Raw genomic sequence first — 18,374 nt, 5'->3', positions numbered from 1 at the left:
AATTTTTATTCCATCCACAAGTAAAGAATACGTGGATTTTTTCACTTTATGTTCTTTTTTCTGCCGAAAGAGGCGATTTCAGCCACTTGAATGACGGCGAAATCATTGAAGGCTCACAATTTTTAATCCATCCAAAAGTAAAGAAAACTTGGATTATTTCACTTTATGTACTTTTTTATGCCGAAAGTGGCGATTTAAAAGAGGCGATTTCAGCCACTTCGGTGATTACAGCCGAGTTTAGATATACTTTTCGAGACGAGTGACGTAAGCGAGTGACGTAAGCGCGCTCCCGCGTCAGGGGGTGCATTCTATGGCAGGGGTGTGTTTTCAGGCACAACACCGTCCCTCACTTCCGCTGCAGTACCGTACTTTGGCCAACAGGTAGCGACACAAACGGATCAACATTTAATTTGTGTCAGAACAGCAAAACCTGCCTATTTACAAACCGAACCCAGAATAAAAACACACTAAAACAACACCATGTCTTACTTTGGTCACATATACCAGCTGGGACACAAACATTTTAAAGAGGTAGCGTAACTGGTTATGCAAGAAGTGGGCAAACCCGCCCATTAGGTGTAATCGGGAGGTGACGCACAAAAGGAGCGGAACCATCAAGTTTCACTTACATATATCTTTCTATACCTCGACCACCCATGGGAACATTACAAAATAAATGACTTCCCTCCGTAAACTTTCCCAAAGGGACTGTCCGAGTTGAGACAGCATCGATGTTTTTCTGCCTCATGTGTCGGACATGGCCTCTGCTTCTCCTGGGAGGATTTGTGCTGTCAGGTGAGAGAAACCTCCGTCTAATATTTATTTTTAAAACAAACTATACCGCTTTTATCGTGCTAGGATGTCACTTAAGGATCAGTTGTTGGGTTTAAATGTTGGGCAACTTTCAACAGAGTGCAGGTTAAACGTTAAAGGCAATTTAAAAGAAGTTCCACGGCCATTTTAGATATATTTTTGTAAGTAAAACATATAAATCAGTCATGGTCTCGCGCTGATTATTTATTTTTGTTTGGATGACCAAATGTTCCTCAACGCACTGTATTAGTGTTTCAGTCTCTAGTAAATAACTACCTTGTTATTTGTGTAAAAAGTGTGTAATTTAATTTGTAGACAGTTGATACATTTTCAGTGATATACTATAATAATTTTAGATCAAACTAGGGGTGGTTGGCCTCTACCTGATTTAAACCCACGCCCTCCAGATCAAACTTTGTCAAAATCAATGAAAACATGCTCTCATTCGCTTGAGTGTTGGAAAAAAATAGGGGTGTCCAGATATTGAAATCAAATATTGGTTCGATATCATCGGATTATGCCGCCCTGCTTTAAAAATCTCCGACATATACTCCGATACAGGCAGTCTTGCATTATGTTTACTCGTGCAAAGCTGCACAGCCTGTTAAGTTTTAGATGCCCTCCAATAAGCACGCAAGTTTGGTCTTTTCTTGTGTTTTAGGCCCCATTTACACTAAGCCGTCTAAGGTTATCCAGGGTAAATCCCACCTAACCTTATCCTTGTCCACACACACACACAATGGTCATTTAAGACCCCCTGCCCCCCTGCATCAGCAGGCGCAACGCGGCATAATACGCATGTGCGGAAAATGCGCACGTCATAGTCACCTCCAGTGTTGCTTTGTGTGCAAGTTCTTAAATTTAACTTATCTGAACAATATCCAGTGTTGTGGTATTTCAATTAACTGGAATCCAGTGTGCTGTGGGGCCCTATTTTAGTGAATCACACCCGAGCCATCATAAATTAATCAAATCTTTATTGGAGACGAAAGTACACAATGTGACAAAGAATATTTGACAACAATCAATCTAGGGATCTAGATATCTGCTCAGGACACGACTCACTCTTTTGCCTTCACCTTCATTGTCCATTCGTTTTTGGTGACTTGAGATACTCTGGACCTAGACGTTGAGTCCGCGACATATATGGCGGACAATAACTGATACGGTCTGCTTTGCCAGTCCAAAAACATTCGCCGTTTTCCGTAGTCTTTCCTTGACAGCCAGGTAATACAAAGCACACGCTACCTTTTTTATCACATCCATCGTTGACTCTCCTTTGCCAAATGGACGAAGTATTTCGGTAAGTAGAATCAAAGCTGACCTGGATATTCAAAAGTTCTCTTGCTGTCTGAGAAGTGTTGTATCTGAAATAGCTGCATTTGCTTCCTCTTAAGGTATTCATGTGTGATTTCCACAGGCGTCTGTACAGACACAAGGAGCAACACGAGCATGTCTGGATGACTCGCCTCCATATTTCCAGTGGTTAGCTCCGAGTTACAAAACCGCTTTATTATGAAGTTGGCTGTGGCGCGTTCTTTCTGACGTCACTTCCGGTGTAGGATGCGGTCTTTCCGACGTCACTTCCTGTGTGTGGCGCGGTCTTTCTGGCGTCACTTCCTCTCTGAACTCGGTTTGTAAACGATCAACGAGTCCATACAAAGCTAAGAGCTGGAGATTCAAGAAATAAACAGCTCACTTACCCGTGTAAAAATTTGTCCGAGGAGGGGGACCTTAAACGATGGTTTAGTGTGGCTTATACGGGGCTTAGGTTAAATAATTATTCGTTTAAGGTGTTATCCGGCTTAGTGTAGACATAGCCTTAGTGAAGACATTTACAAAATGTAAACATGGTAGGCTATATGCTATTAGGAGATAGCAGCTACACAACAGCTGAGCACACAATGGCACACCAGCTGGACATATGTAATAAGTGTCCTTAATTTTATTTGTCAATATAAACAAGTATCAAATACATGTATTTTCATATTACATACAGATATAACGTTGTCAAGGCAGAAGTGTATTAGACAGTATCCAGTAACAAACGTGTCCACATCATGTGCTTAACTTAGTGAATTATTGTGACCACTAGATTCTGCCAGTAACAATTACCACTCCGCTTCAATTTAGAGACCGTATAAGTATTTTCCACATGGTTAATAATAAGTAGGTTGGTGTTTTCATGTCTACCATTTTTCTCTGTTTGAGGAATTCCACTTGATTAAAAGTTGTCTATCATTCCACACTATGTATTAATACAAGTATGTACTATGATTCGTGCTGATATCGTATCGGATTGATATTGGTATTGGTCAATATTGTAAGCTACAATACAGGTATCATATCGGACATTATATTGGGAGACTCCTACAAAAACTATTGCTACTAAGGAGGAAAATATGGTCATGATGAAATTTAACGAAACATCCATCCATCCATCCATCCATCTTCTTCCGCTTATCCGAGGTCGAGTCGCGGGGGCAGCAGCCTAAGCAGGGAAACCCAGACTTCCCTCTCCCCAGCCACTTCGTCCAGCTCTTCCCGGGGGATCCCGAGGCGTTTCCAGGCCAGCCGGGAGACATAGTCTTCCCAACGTGTCCTGGGTCTTCCCCGTGGCCTCCTACCGGTCGGACGTGCCCTAAACACCTCCCTAGGGAGGCGTTCGGGTGGCATCCTGACCAGATGCCCGAACCACCTCATCTGGCTCCTCTCGATGTGGAGGAGCAGCGGCTTTACTTTGAGCTCCCCCCGGATGGCAGAACTTCTCACCCTATCTCTAAGGGAGAGCCCCTTAACGAAACAGTTCAGTATATTTAAAAACAAGGCCCAAATGACACAACATAATACCTCTGTTTCCGTTCCAAAAGATCAGACGAAAAACGAAGCAACATTTTCATGTAAACCACAGTGAATCTGTTCCAAACAGCCCATAATGTGAACACAAAACACACCTTACAGAGAATAATCATAGATTAATATTCAGGAAACCATTTGACATCACTTATTTACGTAGGTATGTGCCAATCGATCAGTATCAGTTGATTTTTGTGAAAAAGTTTGTGACTGCAATTGCCAATTAATGCCTTTTAATGCTGATCACAAACTCTGATCCCCTCTGGCTGTCACTGTTTTTATTTTTAGTCACCCAGCTAATTATGTGTCTCCATACACAGTGTGGAGTTGCTCCCTTGAGCTAATAATTAAACACCTCCATTACGGAAAATCAACTGCATTTCTTAGTATCTTAAGTGCCATTATCACTGGAGGACGAGGTTTTACATGTTAGAAAGTCAGAAGCAGACATGCTAATAGCTAAGCTAACCTCTAAACTACCTTTAAACAACACCAAGACATAAATGCCAAGTAAAATCTAAGAAGTGTACAGTGCATCCGGAAAGTAGTCACAGCGCCTCACAATCTTCACTTTTTCCACATTTTGTGATGTGACAGCCTTATTCCAAAACTGAATAAATTCATTTCGTCCACACAATTCTACAGACAACACCCCATAATGACAATGTCAAAACGTTTTTATTTTAAATTGAGCAAATTTATTACAATTAAAAAATCACATGTACATAAGTATTCACATACGTAATTTGCTCAATACATTGTTGATGCACCTTTAGCAGCAATTACAGGCTCAATTATTATTGATTAAGATGCCACAAGCTTGGCACACCTATCTTTGGGCAGTTTTGCCCATTCCTCTTTGCTCATTCCTCTTTGCAGCACCTCTCAAGCTCCATCAGGTTGGATGGCAAGCATTGGTTTTCATCCAGGATTTCTCTGTACATTGCTGCATACATCTTTACCTCTACTCTGACGAGTCTTTCAGTTCCTGCCACAGAAAACATCCCCACATCATGATTGCCGTGAATACTTTAGTACATGTGATTTTTTTTTTGGATACATTTGCTAAATTTAAAGAAAAAACATTTCACATTGTCATTATGTGGTATTGTCTATATAATTACGAGGACTAACATGTATGTATTCCATTTTGTAATAAGGCTGTAACGTAACAAAATGTTGAAAAAGTGAAGTGCTGTGAATACTTTCCGTATGCAGTGTAGATGGAAACCGTGTTGCAGTAGAAAGCATCAAAATTATTTCAATATTCCTGAGGGAATATTTGCATGTGAATCTGCGACACATTCAAGTTATGTTAAAGAGTCACATTTTCTATCTGAGTGTTTTACGGCGGTGGATGCCATGTTGACATATTATTATAGTGTTGGCATCAGATGTACTATGGTGACATAGGCACACTGTACATGTTTGAACAAGCAGATTGGGCAACAGCAGGTGTGATTTACGTCCACTTGTATAATAACTACAGAGGCGTGTCTGCTCTGTCACCTCCATACTCACCATAATGTTTTATTTATTTAGTCTAGTTATCATTTTTTATTTGCACTCTGGATTATCCAGTTTCACTTGTTCTTATCATCCTTTTTGAATGTGTTACACCAAAGTGTCAGGCATCCCTCCCTATGGAGGTGCGAGATGACTTTAGGAGTAAATAAAAAAGAGAAAAACATATATTTTTTAACCAGTTAAACTAACCTTAGATACAGCCCTTTGAGACACTCGTGATTTAGGGCTATATAAATAAACATTGATTGATTGATTGATTATAGGCAAACATAATTTGATTGAATCCCTTATTCACGACCGATTCTTGATTGAGCAGGAAACTCAACAAAATACACTAGAAAATATGGCCACAAATAGATTTCCCTGTTCTCACTCGTAAACACATTACAATGGTTATAACTGTCTGTGAATGTGACTTGTCGTTTCAGCTCTGTACAGGAGGTGGCGGTATGCATTGTAACTCCGTTTAAAACCACACCTCATACATACCAGGTCTGCCAGAGAATAAGAAAATGTAGCAAGACGGATCAGTGTTGCCATCTTAGTGTATTTTGTCACAATATCTTGTGAATATTTCCACCCCTCCAGTGCCTCTCAAAAACTAGCAACTTTTTCTGGTCTTTTTGGAGACACAAATGAACATATTGCTCTTGTCAACAGGCAGCAAGTGCTTCTGTGGGCGCCTCCCCCATCTAAAAGCACTCAAAGGCCCTTGGCTACTTATTGTTTGTGACATTTGCAAAACAATATTAAGAAGCGACAGCAAAAAGTTAATTTGTTGTATTAAACTTTTGCTTTTCATGTGCTTTACTTACTTTGTGCTCTGTTATTCTATTAATATAACATAAACGTGATATCATCAACCATCAACGTCACAAATAGGTAGCAGTTCTGCGACAAAACATTGGAAGCGGTTAATGCATACACGTAATTGATCGTTCGATTTGGTCTTAAAGGCCTACTGAAATTATTTGGCTGGCGTAGGTGGAGCGCTAATGTTTTTATCATAGCTCTGACGAGGTCCCGTTGTTAAGTTAGCGTTGTTAGCAACAGCATTGCTAGGCTTCGACAGGCGTCGAATACACATTAACCGTGTATTTACATGTCCAGTGTTTGGTTCGGTGTCTCCTGATAGTAGTATTGTTGATCTTCTGTCTATCCTTCCAGTCAGGGATTTATTTATTTTGTTTCTATCTGCATTTGAGACAGATGCTATCACGTTAGCTCATGCTAAAGAGCTTCGTCGATGTATTGTCGTGGAGATAAAAGTCACTGTTAATGTCCATTTCGCCTTCTCGACTCTCATTTTCAAGAGGATATAGTATCAGAGGTGGTTTAAAATACAAATCCGTGATCCACAATAGAAAAAGGAGAGAGTGTGGATTCCAATGAGCCAGCTTGTACCTAAGTTACGGTCAGAGCGAAAAAAGATATCTCTTGAACTGCATTCTAGTCCGTCACTCTAACGTTCCTCATCCACGAATCTTTCATCCTCGCTCAAATTAATGGGGTAATCGTCACTTTCTCGCTCCTAATATCTTTTGCTCCATTGTAAACAACAGGGAATTGTGAGCAGCACTACCGCTTGTGACGTCACGCTACTTCCGGTAGGGGCAAAGTTTTTTTTATCAGCGAGCAAAAGTTGCAAACTTTATCGTCGATTTTCTCTACTAATCCTTTCAGCAAAAATATGGCAATATCGCGAAATGATCAAGTATGACACATAGAATGGATCTGCTATTCCCGTTTAAATAAAAACAATTCATTTCAGTAGGCCTTTAAACCATGGACATGTAACTACACGGTTAATAATTACCAGCTTGGCGAAGCTTAACAATGCTGTTGCTAACGACGCCATTGAAGCTAACTTAGCAACGGGACCTCACAGAGCTATGATAAAAACATTAGCGCTCCACCTACGCCAGCCCTCATCTGCTCATCAACACCCGTGTTTACCTGCGTTCCAGCGATCGACGGAAGGACGAAGGACTTCACCCGATGATCCGTGCGGTCGGCGGCTAGCGTCGGCTAGCGCGTCTGCTATCCAAGTCAAAGTCCTCCTGGTTGTGTTGCTACAGCCAGCCGCTAATACACCGATCCCACCTACAACTTTCTTCTTTGCAGTCTTCATTGTTCATCAAACACATTGCAAAAGATTCACCAACACAGATGTCCAGAATACTGTGGAATTTTGAGATGAAAACAGAGCGTTTTTGTATTGGATTCAATGGGGTACCAATACTTCCGTTTCAACGATTGACGTCACACGCATACGTCATCATATATAGACGTTTTCAACCGGAAGTTTAGCGGGAAATTTAAAATTGCACTTTATAAGTTAACCGGCCGTATTGGCATGTGTTGCAATGTTAAGATTTCATCATTGATATATAAACTATCAGACTGCGTGGTCGGTAGTAGTGGGTTTCAGTAGGCCTTTAATCTTGAATAAATATGGCTGAAACTAAAAAAAGAGTGGACTACCTGGCTGGAACCAGCAGAGGCGCTGTTTGTTTAGTATCAGCTATGTTGTGCTTTAGAGTAGGCCTATTTTATTTTTAATTGGGACTCGGGAGCAACTAGTATTTTTGCAACAGGTTCATATATATATATATATATAACAGGTTCATATATATATATATATATATATATATATATATATATATATATATATATATATATATTTTTTTTTTCTTCTTTTTTTTTTCATTACGGACTTAAAACAGCAGAGTCAGCATGTCCACTATTAAGCTGCAGTAAACTATCAAAAGCAAAGAAATAATAACAGATAATAATGGACACATATTTTTAGCATATTTAGACAGTTTAGCAAATACCTACATTGAATTAAATGTAAATGTACATCTAATTTGGGAAAAGCTGTTCACATACAAATCACATACAAAAAAATGTCATTTACTTTTCCGTCAATTAAGCGCACACGATCATGTCACCCTTATCTGCTAAGGATGGGTGATATGGTCTAAAACAGGGGTGCTCATTACGTCGATCGCGATCTACCGGTTGATCGCGGAGGGTGTGTCAGTCGTTCGCCAGCCAGGCATTTAAAAAATAGTCCTAAAAATGAGCGATCATAAATCTTCACTTACTATGACGTCACTTTCGTCACTTGATTGACATTCACGGCACCCGAGGGTCTTCCGAGATGACGCTGGCTGCTGCCAGCTCATTATTAAGAAAAAAATTACCGACAGCAAGGCGAGAAACACTTTTTATTTCATCAGACTCTGGCGCCGTACCTGTCGTCAAAACTCAAAAGACCGACTGCACAGTTCCTGCCTTCACAATAAAAGCTCTGCTTCATCCTGCCTGCGCTAAGAGTCTCAGAAAGCTGGCGTGCACAAGCTAGCAAGCTACGGAGTTTGCCACCAATGTATTTCTTGTAAAGTGTATACAAAGGAGTATGGAAGCTGGACAAATAAGATGACAGAAACCAACCACTTTCATGTGGCATAGGACAGAAAGGAGGACTTTTTTTCTCCTCCATTTGAAATTGCGGACGTTATCAGCACCACTGTCTGATTCCAATCAAAGCAAGTCATCAGAATCAGGTAATACACCAACTTATATTCTTGTTTTCATGAAAGAAAGGAATCTATATGTGTTAAAGGCCTACTGAAACCCACTACTACCAACCACGCAGTCTGATAGTTTATATATCAATGATGAAATCTTAACATTGCAACACATGCCAATACGGCCGGGTTAACTTATAAAGTGCAATTTTAAAATTCCCGCCACACTTCCGGTTGAAAAACTCCTTTGCATATGGTTTATGCGCGTGACGTCACAAAAGCAACGGAAGTGGTTGGACTCCATTGGACCCGATAGAAAAGCCTCTTGTTTTCTTCGACAAAATTCCACAGTATTCTGGACATCTGTGTTGGTGAATCTTTTGCAATTTGTTTAATGAACAATGGAGACTGCAAAGAAGAACGTTGTAGGTGGGATCGATCGGTGTCTTAGCGGCTAAGTACAATACTGTAATATCTGTGATATTTGCATTAGTGTACTGTGTCTTTAAGGGTTTGGGGAACGCGCATGCTCGAGTGAGTTGGCGGAGAACTTGAGTGTGTGTGAGCGTGAGTTTTGGCTAACAGCAGCTCGTGTATGTGTGTGCGTTACTTTTTGAACTACAACCAGTTACCGCTTGTTAATAAAGCGATTGAGCAGCGCATCCTCGTCTGTGTGACTCCTTCTCCACTGCGGGGCATTACAATACTTACAGCAACACAACAAGGACTACTTACCCTGACGCCTAGCCGATGCTTGCCGCCAAACCCACGGATGAAGTCCTTCGTCGCGCCGTTGATCGCTGGAATGCAAGTGAGCACGGCTGTTGATGAGCAGATGAGGGCTGGCGTAGGTGGAGCGCTAATGTTTGATCATAGTTCTGTGAGGTCCGGTTGCTAAGTTGCTAAATTAGCCTTAGCGTCGTTAGCAACAACATAGTTAAGCCTTACCAGGCTGAGAATTTTGAACCGTGTAGTTACATGTACATGGTTTAATATTATTGTTGGTCTTCTGTCTATCCTTCCAGTCAGGGGTTTATTTATTTTGTTTCTATCTTCATTTGAGAACGACGCTAGCACGTTAGCTCAGTAGCTAAGTGTGTCACCGATGTATTGTCTTGGAGATAAAAGTCACTTTAAATGTCCATTTCGCGTGCTCGACTCTCATTTTCAAGAGGATATAGTATCCGAGGTGGTTTAAAATACAAATCCGTGATCCACAATAGAAAAAGGAGAGAGTACATAGTTCTGTGAGGTCCGGTTGCTAAGTTGCTAAATTAGCCTTAGCGTCGTTAGCAACAGCATAGTTAAGCCTTACCAGGCTGAGAATTTTTAACTGTGTAGTTACATGTACATGGTTTAATATTATTGTTGGTCTTCTGTCTATCCTTCCAGTCAGGGGTTTATTTATTTTGTTTCTATCTTCATTTGAGAACGATGCTAGCACGTTAGCTCTGTAGCTAAGTGTGTCACCGATGTATTGTCTTGGAGATAAAAGTCACTTTAAATGTCCATTTCGCGTGCTCGACTCTCATTTTCAAGAGGATATAGTATCCGAGGTGGTTAAAATACAAATCCGTGATCCACAATAGAAAAAGGAGAGTGTGGAATCCAATGAGCCAGCTTGTACCTAAGTTACGGTCAGAGCGAAAAAAGATATGTCTTGCACTGCATTCTAGTCCTTCACTCTAACGTTCCTCATCCACTAATCTTTCATCCTCGCTCAAATTAATGGGGTAATCGTCACTTTCTCGGTCCGAATCTCTCTCGCTCCGTTGTAAACAATGGGGAATTGTGAGGAATACTAGCTCCTGTGACGTCACGCTACTTCCGGTACAGGCAAGGCTTTTTTTTATCAGCGAGCAAAAGTTGCGAACTTTATCGTCGATTTTCTCTACTAAATCCTTTCAGCAAAAATATGGCAATATCGCGAAATGATCAAGTATGACACATAGAATGGATCTGCTATTCCCGTTTAAATAAAAAAAAATCATTTCAGTAGGCCTTTAAACATGCATGTATTATCATTGAACACCCTTAACTTTTTAATAATATTAACTATATGTGTTAAACATGCTTGCATTATCTTTAAACACCTTTAACTTGTTAACAATATTATCTATATGTGTTAAACATACATGCTTGTATTGTCATTAAACACCTTTAACTTGTTAACAATATTAAGTATATGTGTTAAACATGCTTGCATTATCTTTAAACACCTTTAACATGTTAACAATATTAACTACCGAGTCATACCAAAGACTAGAAAAATGGGACCCATTACCTCCCTGCTTGGCACTCAGCATCAAGGGTTGGAATTGGGGGTTAAATCACCAAAATGATTCCCAGGCGCGGCGCCGCTGCTGCCCACTGCTCCCTAAGGGGATGGGTCAAATGCAGAGGACAAATTTCACCACACCTAGTGTGTGTGTGACAATCATTGGTACTTTAACTTTAACTTTAACTTAATATGTATTAAACATTCGTGTATTATCATTAAACACCTTTAATTTATTAACAATATTAACTATATGTGTTAAACATGCTTGCATTATCATTAAACACCTTTAACTTGTTAACAAAACATATATTTCATAAATAAGTAAATATAAATTATATATATTAATGAGGTAGATCCCCACAACTTGATCAATTGAAAAGTAGCTCGCCTGCAGAAAAAATGTGAGCACCCCTGGTCTAAAATCAATATAGCTATATATATTGGGCCTCCTGCGATAACGTTGTTTGGTATACTGTATACATTATAATAGATCCACTTTCAAACGGGATACAAAGGTTCCTAATTTAGTTTAAAACGTAAATATTGCATCATTTCCTGTTTTTTTATTGTGTCAAAACTATGATTACCGTAATTTCCGGACTATAAGCCGCACCTGACTATAAGCCGCACCAGCTAAATTTAGGGGAAAATACAGATTGCTCCATATATAAGCCGCACCCGACTATAAGCCGCAGGGTTTTGATGTGTAATTAGCGTAGTATATAGGGCTTCCTGCTACCACGGAGGGGATTGTCGGGACAGAGATGACTGTTTGGGAACGCAAAGCGTCCCATTTATTAACTATAAATCTTTCAATCATTCAATCAAACTTTCACATCTTTGACATGGCGAACAGCATTCGTGCAGAGTACAAATAATACAACGATGCAAAGTAATACTTGTCTCCCTTACTGTTCATCATTGTCATAGACTTTGTCATGAGGAAGTCTGTCGTCGGAGCAAACCTCGGCATTAAGTGGGGAGGGGGCAGACTGGCAGATCTGGACTTTGCGGACGACTTGGCTCTGCTTAGCCATTCCTACGCTGCACTCCAAAAATTGACTAACAATCTGCATAAGCAAGGGGAAAAATTCGGCCTACGTATAAGCCAAGAGAAGACCAAGGCCATGACCGTTGCACAAGACCAAAACGTTCCACTGCTCACCGTAGGTGAACAAGGCATAGAGTACGTTGAGAACTTCACGTATCTTGGAAGCAACATCTCAAACACTGGAGACGCAGAAAAGGATGTACAGACCAGAATCGGAAAAGCTGCAGGAGTCTTCCAACGCCTCCGGAATATCTGGTCATCAAAATCTATCAGTACGTCCACCAAGCTGCGCCTCTATATGTCAGTGGTCATTCCTACAGTGACCTATGCCTGTGAGACATTGATGAAGACATCAACCATTACAAACAAGCTGGATGTCTTCCACCGACGGTGCCTCAGATACATCTTGAGGATCTCATGGAGAGACCACATCACCAATGAAGAGGTGATGAGAAGGGCAGGGGTAGCACCATTGTCTGATATAGTCTCTGATATGAGAAGGAGAATGGCTGGACACGTACTCCGACTGCCAAAAGAGAGACCGGCAAGTGTGGCAATGGACTGGGTGCCAGAAGGGGAAAAGAGGAAGAGAGGACGGCCAAAGAAGACGTGGAGACAAACAGCCAAGGAAGACCTGAGAGAGATGGGAGTCAGCTGGTATGGAGCAAGAAGGGTCGCCAGTGACCGGAACAAATGGAGGGGACTCGTCGCCCAATGTTCCAACAGGAATGGGAGGAACTAAGTCTAAGTAAGTAAAGCAAAGTAATACAAAGTGCTCGCCTGTACGTTATCAAAATAAGCAGCCTACCGGTATATGAAAAGTCAGTCTTTAATCATTGTGTCATCGTCTTTCTCCTGCGTACTAAAACCACCGAAATCCTCTTCGTCGGTGTCGGCGAAGAACAGGCCGTAAATAAGCCGCACCCTTGTATAAGCCGCAGGGACCAGAACGAGGGGGAAAAGTAGCGGCTTATAGACCGGAAATTACGGTAATCTACTTGCTAATTTACTGTTAATATCTGGGTACTTTCTGCTGTAGCGTGGATCCATCTACACTTCTAATAAAATGTAGAAAAAACACTTATTCTTCTGTTCTTTGGATACTTTTTGTCAGAACTACACATTTGGGTCTTAATCTAATACTAAGTAGATACAGAGGCAGTATTGATCATACCAATGCTGATACTGATACTCTATACCAATTTTTGTTTGCAATTATAGTCAGACAAAAACACAGAATGGCGATGTAACAATATAAATTTATCCATCCCATCCATCCATCCATCCATCTTCTTCCGCTTATCCGAGGTCGGGTCGCGGGGGCAGCAGCCTAAGCAGGGAAGCCCAGACTTCCCTCTCCCCAGCCACTTCGTCTAGCTCTTCCCGGGGGATCCCGAGGCGTTCCCAGGCCAGCCGGGAGACATAGTCTTCCCAACGTGTCCTGGGTCTTCCCCGTGGCCTCCTACCAGTCGGACGTGCCCTAAACACCTCCCTAGGGAGGCGTTCGGGTGGCATCCTGACCAGATGTCCGAACCACCTCATCTGGCTCCTCTCGATGTGGAGGAGCAGTGGCTTTACTTTGAGCTCCTCCCGGATGACAGAGCTTCTCACCCTATCTCTAAGGGAGAGACCCGCCACCCGGCGGAGGAAACTCATTTCGGCCGCTTGTACCCGTGATCTTGTCCTTTCGGTCATAACCCAAAGCTCATGACCATAGGTGAGGATGGGAACGTAGATCGACCGGTAAATTGAGAGCTTTGCCTTGCGGCTCAGCTCCTTCTTCACCACAACGGACCGATACAGCGCCCGCATTACTGAAGACGCCGCACCGATCCGCCTGTCGATCTCACGAACCACTCTTCCCTCACTCGTGAACAAGACTCCGAGGTACTTGAACTCCTCCACTTGGGGCAAGATCTCCTCCCCAACCCGGAGATGGCACTCCACCCTTTTCCGGGCGAGAACCATGGACTCGGACTTGGAGGTGCTGATTCTCATCCCAGTCGCTTCACACTCAGCTGCGAACCGATCCAGCGAGAGCTGAAGATCCTGGCCAGATGAAGCCATCAGGACCACATCATCTGCAAAAAGCAGAGACCTAATCCCGCAGCCACCAAACCGGATCCCCTCAACGCCTTGACTGCGCCTAGAAATTCTGTCCATAAAAGTTATGAACAGAATCGGTGACAAAGGGCAGCCTTGGCGGAGTCCAACCCTCACTGGAAACGTGTCCGACTTACTGCCGGCAATGCGGACCAAGCTCTGACACTGATCATACAGGGAGCGGACCGCCACAATCAGACAGTCCGATACCCCATACTCTCTGAGCACTCCCCACAGGACTTCCCGAGGGACACGGTCGAATGCATTTTCCAAGTCCACAAAGCACATGTAGACTGGTTGGTCAAACTCCCATGCACCCTCAAGGACCCTGCCGAGAGTATAGAGCTGGTCCACAGTTCCACGACCAGGACGAAAACCACACTGTTCCTCCTGAATCCGAGGTTCGACTATCCGGCGTAGCCTCCTCTCCAGTACACCTGAATAGACCTTACCGGGAAGGCTGAGGAGTGTGATCCCCCGATAGTTAGAACACACCCTCCGGTTCCCCTTTTTAAAGAGAGGAACCACCACCCCGGTCTGCCAATCCAGAGGTACCGCCCCCGATGTCCACGCGATGCTGCAGAGTCTTGTCAACCAAGACAGCCCCACAGCATCCAGAGCCTTAAGGAACTCATCCACCCCCGGGGCCCTGCCACCGAGGAGCTTTTTAACTACCTCAGCAACCTCAGCCCCAGAAATAGGAGAGCCCACCACAGATTCCCCAGGCACTGCTTCCTCATAGGAAGACGTGTTGGTGGGATTGAGGAGGTCTTCGAATTATTCCCTCCACCGACCACAACATCCGCAGTCGAGGTCAGCAGAACACCATCCTCACTATACACGGTGTTGATAGTGCACTGCTTCCCCTTCCTGAGGCGGCGGATGGTGGTCCAGAATCGCTTCGAAGCCGTCCGGAAGTCGTTTTCCATGGCTTCCCCGAACTCCTCCCATGTCCGAGTTTTTGCCTCCGCGACCGCTGAAGCCGCACACCGCTTGGCCTGTCGGTACCTGTCCGCTGCCTCAGGAGTCCTATGAGCCAAAAGAACCCGATAGGACTCCTTCTTCAGCTTGACGGCATCCCTCACCGCCGGTGTCCACCAACGGGTTCTAGGATTACCGCCACGACAGGCACCAACTACTTTGCGGCCACAGCTCCAATCAGCCGCCTCGACAATAGAGGTGCGGAACATGGTCCACTCGGACTCAATGTCCAGCACCTCCCTCGCGACATGTTCAAAGTTCTTCCGGAGGTGGGAATTGAAACTCTCTCTGACAGGAGACTCTGCCAGACGTTCCCAGCAAACCCTCACAATGCGTTTGGGCCTGCCAGGTCTGTCCGGCATCCTCCCCCACCATCGCAGCCAACTCACCACCAGGTGGTGATCGGTAGAAAGCTCCGCCCCTCTCTTCACCCGAGTGTCCAAAACATGAGGCCGCAAATCCGATGACACAACTACAAAGTCGATCATGGAACTGCGGCCCAGGGTGTCCTGGTGCCAAGTGCACATATGGACACCCTTATGCTTGAACATGGTGTTCGTTATGGACAATCCGTGACGGGCACAAAAGTCCAATAACAACACACCACTCGGGTTCAGATCCGGGCGGCCATTCTTACCAATCACGCCTCTCCAGGTTTCACTGTCGTTGCCAATATGAGCGTTGAAGTCCCCCAGTAGAACGAGGGAATCACCCGGGGGAGCACCCTCAAGTACTCCCTCGAGTGAATCCAAAAAGGGTGGGTACTCTGAGCTGCTGCTTGGCGCGTAAGCGCAAACAACAGTCAGGACCCGTCCCCCCACCCGAAGGCGGAGGGAAGCTACCCTCTCGTCCACCGGGTTGAACTCCAACATGCAGGTTCTGAGCCGGGGGGCAACAAGAATTGCCACCCCAGCCCGTCGCCTGTCACTGCCGGCAACGCCAGAGTGGAAGAGAGTCCATCCCCTCTCGAGAGAACTGGTTCCAGAGCCCTTGCTGTGCGTCGAAGTGAGTCCGACTATGTCTAGCCGGAACTTCTCCACCTCGCGCACTAGCTCAGGCTCCTTCCACCAGCGAGGTGACGTTCCACGTCCCAAGAGCTAGCTTCTGTAGCCGAGGATCGGACCGCCAAGTGCCCTGCCTTCGGCTGCCGCCCAGCTCACATTGCACCCGACCTCTATGGCCCCTGCTATGGGTGGTGAGCCCATTGGAGGGGGGACCCACGTTGCCTCTTCGGGCTGTGCCCGGCCGGGCCCCATGGGGACAGGCCCGGCCACCAGGCGCTCGCCGTCGTGCCCCAACTCCGGGCCTGGCTCCAGAGGGGGGCCCCGGTGACCCGCGTCCGGGCGAGGGAAATCTGAGTCTCGGTTCTTGTATTTCCATAGAAGTCTTCGAGCTGCTCTTTGTCTGATCCCTCACCTAGGACCTGTTTGTCTTGGGAGACCCTACCAGGGGGCATGGAAGCCCCCGGACAACATAGCTCCTAGGATCATTGAGACACGCAAACTCCTCTACCACGGTAAGGTGGCAGCTCAGAGAGGAGAATATAAATTTAATATTTACATAATTTCCTATTATTGGCTCTGATTTAAATCCCTTGATCTTTGCGCTTAAAGTACCTATAGAGTGGAAAAACAAGTTGACTTTATATGCTTATTTGTGTTTCAGTGTACCCATTAAACCAGTGGTCCCCAACCACCGGGCCACGGCCCGGTACCGGTCCGTGGATCGATTGGTACCGGGCCGCACAAGAAATTAAAAAAAATATATTTTTTATTAAATCAACATAAAAAACACAAGATACACTTACAATTATTGCACCAACCCAAAAAATCTCCCTCCTCCTTTTACAATCATTCACACTCATTCGCACAAAAGGGTTGTTTCTTTCTGTTATTAATATTTATGGTTCCTACATTATATATCAATATAGATCAATACAGACTGCAGGGATACAGTCCGTAAGCACACATGATTGTATTTCTTTATGACAAAAAAAAATACCATTACCCAAGCCCCCCCGGCCCTTTCTGTCTCTGCCCCTCCCTCACAAATGCTGCTGCATGCGCACAATTTGTTTTGTTTTTAACCCCTTCTTTACCCTGAACGTACATTGAAAATACTCGCAACCCTAACTCAAGGCATTTAAGAAACTCCGCCCGGACAGCCCGTAAAAGAAGACATGTCCGGGGAAAAGAGGACGCATGGTCAGTCTAGAACAGTGGTCACCAACCTTTTTGAAACCAAGAGCTACTTCTTGGGTACTGATTAATGTGAAGGGCTACCAGTTTGATACACACTTAAATAAATTGCCAGAAATAGCCAATTTGCTCAATTTACCTTTAACTTTATGTTATTATTAATAATTAATGATATTTATCTTTGTGGAAACACTGATCATCTTAATGATTTCTCACAATAAATATATATAGAAACAGATAAATATCAACATGCAACACTTTATTTTTATATTTTCTCTAAGTGCAAATTTTTAAAATTAATCATTTTCAAATGATGACTTCTAAGACAGTCTTGTCAATTTACAATACCCCATTTTAACTAGCAAGCCACTAACATTTTTTAACAAATCATGAATTACTTTGCACCATGTTTGTACAAATAATAACTCATGTAAAATACAAAAGTCAACACTAAAATTTTTAAATAAATCATGTCACACTTTGAACTGGACACCAAATCTGTTATCTGTTTCTTTGTCAGTTAGTGAAGACCAAGTCTTTAAAATATTTTCTTGGACTTCCAAATTCTATTTGAGTTTTGTCTCTCTTAGAATTAAAAATGTCGAGCAAAGCGAGACCAGCTTGCTAGTAAATAAATAAAATTAAAAAAATAGAGGCAGTTCACTGGTAAGTGCTGCTATTTGAGCTATTTTTAGAGCAGTTCAGCGGGCTACTCATCTGGTCCTTACGGGCTACCTGGTGCCCGCGGGCACCGCGTTGGTGACCCCTGGTCTAGAATATCTCCATGTTAAGAAACTCGGCTTCAGCTGCACCATGTCTTGTTAGTAAACACAGACACGCCCCCACCCCTCCCCTCCCCACACCCACACCCAGACACACACACACAGCGCCTCTTCTCTTATCCCCGTTGTGGCACAGGAAGAATCAGAAGGACGACACTGCAACTCTCCAATAAAACAAACTCAGATCTTCAGTTTTTAACCGATACTACATAAAAAATAACGTAAAATAACGCAGTAACGCATCAT

General features: G+C 43.5%; 1 protein-coding gene across 1 annotated transcript in view; it reads left to right on the top strand.

The window, feature by feature from the left end:
* The first annotated feature begins 398 nt into the window (after positions 1 to 398).
* Positions 399 to 18,374, top strand: part of mpzl2b (myelin protein zero-like 2b) — a 47,726-nt gene continuing 29,750 nt past the window's right edge. Inside the window, exon 1 of the mRNA XM_062047956.1 lies at positions 399 to 795. Coding sequence (XP_061903940.1) covers positions 732 to 795 — 64 coding nt within the window. The 5' untranslated portion in view covers positions 399 to 731. The remainder of the gene's footprint in view (positions 796 to 18,374) is intronic.

The sequence above is a fragment of the Entelurus aequoreus genome, linkage group LG05 (assembly GCF_033978785.1).
Source record: "Entelurus aequoreus isolate RoL-2023_Sb linkage group LG05, RoL_Eaeq_v1.1, whole genome shotgun sequence".
Lineage (NCBI taxonomy): Eukaryota > Metazoa > Chordata > Actinopteri > Syngnathiformes > Syngnathidae > Entelurus > Entelurus aequoreus.
This window is presented reverse-complemented; position numbering and strand designations above follow the sequence as displayed.